This window comes from Eurypyga helias, unplaced genomic scaffold, assembly GCF_000690775.1.
Source record: "Eurypyga helias isolate BGI_N326 unplaced genomic scaffold, ASM69077v1 scaffold11895, whole genome shotgun sequence".
Taxonomy (NCBI): Eukaryota; Metazoa; Chordata; class Aves; order Eurypygiformes; family Eurypygidae; genus Eurypyga; species Eurypyga helias.
In genome coordinates, this window is record NW_010252096.1 from 1 (window position 1) to 8,843 (window position 8,843).

At 48.0% G+C, this 8,843-nt stretch overlaps 1 protein-coding gene across 1 annotated transcript in view; it reads right to left on the bottom strand.

Moving 5' to 3' along the window:
* Positions 1 to 117: 117 nt before the first annotated feature.
* Positions 118 to 8,843, bottom strand: part of UBR4 (ubiquitin protein ligase E3 component n-recognin 4) — a gene marked incomplete at both ends in the record, with an annotated part of 58,976 nt that continues 50,250 nt past the window's right edge. Inside the window, 11 exons of the mRNA XM_010152232.1 lie at positions 118 to 231; positions 481 to 699; positions 1,195 to 1,294; positions 1,820 to 1,993; positions 2,335 to 2,525; positions 4,336 to 4,455; positions 4,670 to 4,777; positions 5,172 to 5,299; positions 5,703 to 5,790; positions 8,484 to 8,564; positions 8,692 to 8,843. The exon at positions 8,692 to 8,843 is cut by the window's right edge and continues 64 nt beyond it. Coding sequence (XP_010150534.1) covers positions 118 to 231; positions 481 to 699; positions 1,195 to 1,294; positions 1,820 to 1,993; positions 2,335 to 2,525; positions 4,336 to 4,455; positions 4,670 to 4,777; positions 5,172 to 5,299; positions 5,703 to 5,790; positions 8,484 to 8,564; positions 8,692 to 8,843 — 1,475 coding nt within the window. The remainder of the gene's footprint in view (positions 232 to 480; positions 700 to 1,194; positions 1,295 to 1,819; positions 1,994 to 2,334; positions 2,526 to 4,335; positions 4,456 to 4,669; positions 4,778 to 5,171; positions 5,300 to 5,702; positions 5,791 to 8,483; positions 8,565 to 8,691) is intronic.

Sequence of the window (8,843 nt, forward strand, 5' to 3'; positions counted from 1 at the left end):
CCCCTTCCACTCTGTGAATCTGTGGTGTTCCTGAGCCAACGTGCCGAGCCCTGTTCAGCCAGACACTGGCAAGTCCCCTCAGCCAGTGAGAGGGCTTTGCAATCTCTCTCCATTTACCTGAAACTTGTATCCTTCCCGGCAGATGCAGCAAGTCAGACCTGGCTCTTCTATAAGCTCCTCCATCTGTTTAAGCAGCGCAGTCTTGGTCACTACCTGACCCTTCTCATTCGTCTGAAGGAGAGAACAACTCGAGCAGGTTAAAAAGGCAGCGCTGAACACCTGCCATCCCCCCCACCATCAGAGGGATGTCCAACCCATTTCCCACCCTGCTATTAGCAACCGTATTTACTCTCCCAGAAGCATCGGGCCTTGAACTCTGCAATATTTGTCAATAAATCATTTTACACAATTCTTTGTGTGGCACTTTCAGGAAGACAGAAATAAAAGATCACTAGGCTGCCATCAGCGCAGACGCATTACCGTCATCCCCAGAGTGCCCAAGGCCTTCTGTCTCATTGCCATGGCCATACGCTTCTTCTCTGCACGTGTCTCCTTCCGGGCAGCATCGATCTTCTTATTGACCTCCGGATGTTCCCTCAGTGCCTCCAGAAGATTCTCTGCTAAGGTCCCGATCCCTTCATCGCTCGAGACCTGCTCCAGTTTGTGCAGGTTGGTGATGGAGTCTGTACCTATTAGCACCTAACAGGGATTGAAACACAGCAAAACTCACGTGACAGTAACTGTTCCCGCTAATATCACCTCAAACAGATGACCTGAATCACCAGTCTGGAACAATTTTTGCCAAGTGTCTTGCTTTCTTCTTTGATGCTCCTACATTATGGACCCTGGATCCTAAAACCGCGTACGAGACTGGGGTAATTTGCCTCTGTGCTGGCCATTGCTAAGAGCTCAGATGTGGATGACAGACAAAGAGCACCCTTAAAACAGCGATCAGGCCCTGAGAAGCCTATCAGTACTGTACAGCTCACAGTCCTAAGTTACCTTCTCTTCACATTGGTGTCTAAACCTCACACCACACAGCATGAGAAAATACTCAAATCAAAACCTCTGCCCTCTAACCTTTCCCAGACTAAGGGGATATCCAAAACTATCAACTAGTATACAAATATCTGCTTAGCTACAGCCACAAAAAGCCTTGTAACAAGCCAGCTATGTCCTATTTTCGCTCCTTACCTGTGTAGAGGGGTGCTGTGTGGCAAGTCCTCGGAGCAGGCGCAAGATAAAAGGAAGTGCAGGTCGAGATAAGAATTTCTTCCATACGTCTGCATCCAAACTGCACAGAAAACAAGAGGCAGCAGCTGAAGGGCAGTCACCCGTTCCGAAAAGGCACTTGGCAGCCAGCCAGCAGCACAGCTTGCAGAGCACAGGCTACAGGCAAGACAAGCACCCTTCCCCCTGTGTCTCTCCTCCGTTAATTAACAAAGTGACAGTCACACTCCCACTTCCATGTTGTGCACGCTAATAACCATAGTGTCAACTCTTAGCCTTGGGATTTGGTTTGCGTTCATGAGTTGGCCACCGACAGCAAAAGCTCTGTTACGGTGTGATAGGTAGGGGACAGGCAGGAAACACAAGCCTCGCGTTATCCAAGAAACCAGCTTGGATGGGGATCAGTTGGGAAGATTACAGGCTTTCCAGCCCATCACTCTCACCAGGCCCTCTGCATCACTGCTCTACCACATCTAAATGCTTCTGAAAATGGACTTGTTAATGGCTCTCCTAGAAGACCGCTGCGGTGATGAAATGAGAGAGAGAAGGGAGTTGAGGATTATCAGATACGTTAAGCTGTGACTCTTACTTCTTTGCACTGGGAATGTGTTTTTTCATGTAGTCAAGGGCATTCTGCGTAATCCCCTTCTGAAGGATGAGATCTTTCAGCTGATGGCCGTTGCTGTTGTTCTTTATTCCCGCTGCTATTTTACAGAAGCAGTCTAGGAAAACTTTGTCATCTCCACTGTGCTCCTCATCATACCTGAATGAAGAGAAGAAATGGTAACTCGGAGGCTTCTCCAAAAATCTCTGCCTGTGATTCTTATTACTTTACCACTGACCACACATACCTACTCCAACTGAGACTCAGAAAAGCTTCTCAGACACCTGTCATCCCACAATATACTCTAAAGCCCTATTTCATGAGCTAGACGCTCACATATTTCTTTTAAAAATGGCTTAGAAGTGAAGTAGGAAATTAAGCTTAATGCACTAGGAATTTCCAAAGCTTTCCATTACACTGAAGCAGGCATCAGTGAGAAGATAATAGACTTCTCAGCACAACTGATTTCATGTGCTTTCAGTTGAAACATGACAACGTACTTATCAAAGTTACAGTAGGGCTTGAAGCGATCAACCAGAATCTGCATTTTCTCCATCTCCCCGAAGGACAGGTAAGGGATGATGCGTAACAGCCCTTGCAAGACGCTGAGATTGGAACGGACGAAAGTGCTGTTAATCTGATCGAGCAGCATTACCAGCTGGTCTTTGTCACCGGTCAGGAGGAGGTTACCCTGCAAAGGAAGAAGGTCATGACTTAGGTTCAGGAATAAATCTACAACGGTCAAGAAAACCCTCACTAGTAGCTCATAGACTATTCCAGTCTTGAAGGATTAGAGCTCTAGACCCTGATGAAAACAAAACCCTGCCTCATCCCCAAGTGGTTCATGGAATGGCTCTAACAACTCCTCTCCCTGACAACTGACTCTTTCCACTTACTGTTAAAGAATTTTCTATTCAAAAAGGTAGAATAATTCTAGCCCAAAGGGTGTCAGATCCTATACACCAACAGTTTCAAAAGATGACCAAGAAACTCTTCTCACTCTCAGTGTCATTGAGATAGTTTATATCCTCAATTAGCTGGCAAATCAAACATGTTTTCAACATGTACCAAAACATGTCTCAAAAAACCAAGGCAGAGCTGTGTCTTTTCTTGTCTCCCACTGGCCTGTGGCCCAAAGCAGCAAGGAAGGGATCCAACAGTGTCTAATAACCCCCACACCGACTGCGCAAGAACCTTGCAGTGCTTTTGGTGCAGAGCGCTCTTCTTGCCCTGCCCTCCAAGGCCTGCTGAGACATGCCAGAAGGCGTAACAAGGGTTATATTTCCATTTAGTGCTCCTTTACAGCTCTTGAAGCTCAGCATCACTGCAGTAAGAGATTTGTAAGCCTTGAATCCCAGTCAGCATTCCCACCTGACACTGTCCTGCATGACATCCTTGTCTCTAAATTGGAGAGGCACGGATTGGACGGGTGGACCAATCAGTGGATAAGGAATTGGCCAGATGGTTGCACGAAAAGAGCTGTGGTCAATAGCTCAAAGTCCAAGTGGAGACCAGCGACAAGTGGTGTTCTTCAGGGATCAGCATTGGGACCAGTGTTTTCCTGGCGACATGGACGGTGGGATGGAGGGCACCCTCAGCAAGTTTGCTGATGACACCAAGCTGCGTGGTGAGGTCGACATGCTGGAGGGAAGGGATGCCATCCAGAGGGACCTGGACATGCTGGAGTGCTGGGCCCATGCCATCCTCATGGAGTTCAACAAGGCCAAGTGCAAGGTCCTGCACAGGGGTTAGGACAATTCCAGCACAAGGACAGGCTGGGCAGAGAATGGATGGACAGCAGCACTGAGAAGGACTTGGAGGTGCTGGGGGGGTGAGATGCTGGCTATGAGCCAGCCGTGTACACCGGCAGCCCAGAAAGCCAACTGTATCCTGGGCTGTATCCAGAGCAGTGTGGCCAGCAGGTCGAGGGAGGTGATCCTGCCCCTGTACTCTGCTCTGGGAAGATACCCCCTGCAGTTCTGTGCCCAGCTCTGGGGCCCCCAAGAGCAGAAGGATAGCAACCAGTTGGAGCGAGTCCAGAGGCAGCCACAGAGATGCTCCGAGGGCTGGAGCCCCTCTGCTATGGGGACAGGCTGGGAGAGTTGGGGTGTTCAGCCTGAGAAGGGAAGGCTCCGGGGAGACCTTATAGCACCTTCCAGTGCCTGAAGGGGCTACAAGGAAGCTGGGGGGGGACTTTTTACAAGGGCCGGTAGTGACAGGACAAAGGGTAACAGGCTTAAGCTGAAAGAGGGAGACCAAGACTGGACATCAGGAAGGAATTCTTCCTGGAGAGGGTGAGGAGGCAATGGGACAGGTTGCCCAGAGAAGTTGTGGATCCCCCATCCCTGGAAGTGTCCAAGGCCAGGCTGGATGAGGCTTGGAGCAACCTGGTCTAGTGGAAGGTGTCCCTGCCCATGGCAGGGGGTGGGACTGGGTGGGCTTTAAGGTCCCTCCCTACCCAAACCGTTCTATGATTTGTGTATCAAGCCCCAGGCACTCACCTTGTCCTCACTCAGAGGTTCTGCGTTGGATTCATCCAGTATGATCTCCATTATACTAAGCACTTGTTCTGCCACAGCCGCTCCTCCACTGTCTTTACTTTCCTGCTCAGCCACCAGAGCCTGGGGAAGATGGCAGCAGTTACACCAGCAGTAACTCGTTTAACTGTCCCACACACTTCCACTCACTAACCAATAAGGAATGGCTAACAGATAATTGCGAGTCCAGCAATATTTAAGATCCCTTGTAGCTGTCATAAAGCAGCATGACAACCAGAGGTAACTTAAATTCACTGGAGTCCATGGAAACACTTCATGAAGTCTGCATTCTCCTTACCAAGTTAAGGGTTCCCAGCATGACATTCAATGTGTTCATCTCTGGCTTCACCAACTGCTGACGATTTATTTTCACCTTCACACAGTAACTGAACAGTTTTAACAGCACCTACAAAACACAGAGAATACATTCTCTACATCACCTTCTAAATAAGTAGGAGGATTTTGTCGAAACTAAACGCACTTGATAACATACCTAGTTTCCAGATCTCTGGGGTAAAGTACAAGCTAGATTTTTAAACCAACATTAAACTTAGGATAGCTTTGGTTGTCAAGTAAGGCCAAGGCAGAAAACAATCACTCTAACAAGAGTCTTAGTCTTATCAACTCCTCAGCTTCCACACACTTGAAATCTTCGTAAAGAATTTTTAACTGAGAGGGAAAAGAAGGAATTTCTCAGGTTTTCAAGAATTAGTGAATCAAAACCTCTGCTCTGCTCCAATCGTTCGTAGCATTTTTCAAGGCACAACTCCTGACCCCAAAGAACAGCAGCTGAGACTCACGGTTAAGAGGTGCCGGCCTTGTTTGAAGTCCTTGATTCCAGTCAGTCTGTTGAGCATGCACTCCAAGCCTCCACACTGGGCCATGACACCTGCCATCTTATAAACTTCTTCCTCATCCTCTTCTTCATCTGCAGGACAGACATAGGTTGTGAAGAGAGGAATGAGCTACAGTCAGGCAAGCTCCTGCAGCCCACAGAGGACAAAACAGCAAAGCAAAACTGGAAAGCACAGTAGGACACATTCACCAGCAGTTGATGTCACTTCAGCTGTATCGAATTTGAAAAGAATTACAAGCAAGAATCCTAAGAAGGGCCAGGCAGAACGGTCCTGTGCCATGCAAGTGTTCACATTTCAAGTATAGACTTAAAGCGCTGCTGAAATGCTCCTCCACTCTAGGTAAAGCAGGTAAATGAAGCAAAAGCAACGTCAATCAACTTTAAGCTCACTGCTGTGAGGATAACAGTGTCGTTGCTCTGCAGCAAACCTCAGATTTCAAATCTAATCCCAGCTTTCAGGAGACAAGTGCATTACCGGTAGTGGAGTCAAGCGACTCGATGAATTCCTCAGTTGCATCTCCTAGTAACCCTCGCATGCGGTAAATGATCCTCATCGGCTCCCCCTGCAAGAGAGGAGAGCATTACATGAACTATACCTCTGTGAACACTTGTATACAAGCCCAGTCCCCGTCAGAGCGTGTAACGTGCACTCCAGTCTCAGTTCTCCTTTGCCCTGGTTTGACTGCGGATGGTAACCGAGAGAAATCTTTTGCTCCCTCATTCTGCCCTTACCGAGACGAAGTAAAAACAAGAGGAAAGCCACCACCTGCAAAAACATCAATAACTCATCTCTTGCTCTGACCACCTTTCCCCAGCACTGCCAACTAGATGGACAGGCTGGGAGTGAACAGTCTCCCCCTCCTCATACCTCCTCCAACAGTTTCCTTTAGCACCAGTGAAAGATCTAGTCAAGCGAAATGTGTTCGCCTAGAGATACGCCTGCTTTCCATGGCAACCTTTCCCTCTGAGGGTACTGCACTGCATACCTGGGAAACAGGGATCGGGCACAGCCCAGTAAATGAAGCAGGAGAAGCTAATGGGATGCGTGCTTTCAAACAGATAAAATCTGCAGTGATGGAAAATGGAAGAGGAGGAGTAAAAGGCAATTTAGTGAGCTTTCAGTAAGACAGTACATCACTAAAATGATAGAGCCAAACCCACTGAAGCACAAGCCGTGCTTTTACCCTGGGAAAGGGCTAGTTTTCCAGTCGCGTTTCCAGCTGGAAATACTGACAGCATATGACTAAACTTTCCATTTTAATCCATAGGTCTGAATAAAAAGCAGAAAAGAAAAATCCCAGATTTGGGAGCAGGAGACCTTGCCAGAGAAAACCTGTCAGAGAGCGCACTAAGCCTAATGTGGAATAAGCAGTGCTTAATGTCACAGCAAATACATAAGCACAGGGAAAGCCCTGGGGGGAAGATCTGCTCAAAGGCCACGCTAGAGACCAGCAATTAACACCACAGGGGCCCTGGTAAAATGGCAGATGAACAAAAAAAGCCAGTGAGAGACAAGGGAAACAAAAAGGGGCCTGAGGTTGCGTTCTTGTGCGGCTGTCTATTTCCTAGGGAACGCGAGCCGCAGCTCCAGAAGCGCTTTGGGGAGGCGCACACAAAGGAAGACAGATGAAAGCTGTTGAGCGACAGTAACGCTGAGCAAACTCTGCTTTTCACCACCAGCACTGCATCCTGGGAGAGCCACACATCGGCTAACGCTCAGCATCTTACAGGAGCGGCACCTCGCCGCTCGGAGCATCCAAGCACCAATTTCCCTCAGCACCCTGATTAGAGTTCGCGCTAGAATTCACAGGTATACACCAGCCCCTCGCTTCCCTATCCAAGTGGGTATCTTACTCAAAAATTCACCTAGCTTTGGGCTTGATTTTGCAGTACAGAAGGCTTTTAACTTAAAGCTTGATGAGACCCATTCCCCATACTATAATACACTGAGAACAGGTGCTTTGTTTGAATTCTCCCCCACAAGCATAACAAACAAATGGTTTCAGGAAACTGAGGTTTCGGTCAAAGGTGACTGCAACCCAAGAGTCACTGAGGAATGAAGAAGAAATGTTAGGCAATCCAGTTGTCTGTTACGATCTCAAGGGCTACCAGCAGTGCCTCTGAAGAACATACTCATAATGAGCAAGATTTAGTCAGGTGGATTCCTTCCTGAAGTTAATTTTAGTGGCTACAAGAAAAGGGAAGAGCTTGTTCTGGACCACATCCACCTCTGGAACAAGCTTGCTGTGACACTGAGGGCTGGAGCACCTCTCCTAGAAAGAAAGGCTGAGAGAGTTGGGCTTGTTCAGCCTGGAGAAAGGAAGGCTCTGGGGGGACCTTATAGCACCTTCCAGTGCCTGAAGGGGCTACAAGGAAGCGGGACACTTTTTACAAGGGCCTGTAGTGACAGGACAAGGGGTGACGGGTTTAAACTGAAAGAGGGAGATTGAGGGTGGACATCAGGAAGAAATTCTTCCCAGAGAGGGTGGGGAGGCACTGGGACAGGTTGCCCAGAGAAGCTGTGGATGCCCCATCCCTGGAAGTGTCCAAGGCCAGGCTGGATGAGGCTTGGAGCAACCTGGTCTAGTGGAGGATGTCTCTGCCTATGGCAGTGGGGTAGAATTGGATAATCTTCCCTTCAAGAAGTCCCTTCCAACCCAAACCACTCTATGATTCTATGGTTGACTAGTCCTTTTAGACTGTTGGGTCCATTTCTTCATCTGAAAAACAGGCAATACACACAGAGCAAACTGGGAGGATGAAATCTGTCAAGTTCTTGAGTCCCTGCATGAAAAGCACAAGAGCAGAAGTGCAGAGTAACATGGGGAAATGTTGGCTGCTCTCTGCAAAAATAACCTGGGTTCACGTCTGAAGCACAGACTGACGGAGCAATCTGGTGTCCCTGTCTGTACACAGGCATTAAACTGTCACGTGCAGATGGAGTGTGAAATGCGCTCTGAAAGGCGATGACACAAAGTGCAGCTCATTTCCCCAAAGGAACGGAAGAAAGTTTGTTACTCAGCTTCACATACCTGATATGCTACACAGCTAAGTTCAACAGCCTCACCTGGGTCACTACCATGTGCTCTTAAATCACTTATGTTGCAGAACTGAGCACAAAGAGGTGCTGACCAATTAGATCCAAGAAATTACATGCTAGAAAATAAATCTTGACTCATGTGATTTTTATTTTTATCCATTTTTTTGTTAAGGACAGGTGCTTTGTGCTGTTAACATATACAAACAGAACACATACCTCATTAGTGGGACACCACACCTTCTTGTAGACCTCAGCCACAGGCAGATCCAAACTGATGATCTTATTGTTCACCAAAAGCTGAAAGGGAGAAAAAAAAAAAAAGTCAAGCAGAGCTCACAGTGCATCGCCATTCCAGCAATCATCAGCTGCCTAGAAACGGCATCCCCACGTATCCTGTGCAAGAAATCCACTTGTGCATTCTCACCTCCATTCCACTGTCGTCCTCCAGCAGAGCTACCAGGTCACAGTCCTGACAGATTTTGTTCTTGATGTCCCTCATGAGGGGCCCAATGCCAGGCTCATTACTGCTGTAGGGATTTCCTGGCATTCTGCCCTGTAAGAAGTCTTCCGCTGAGG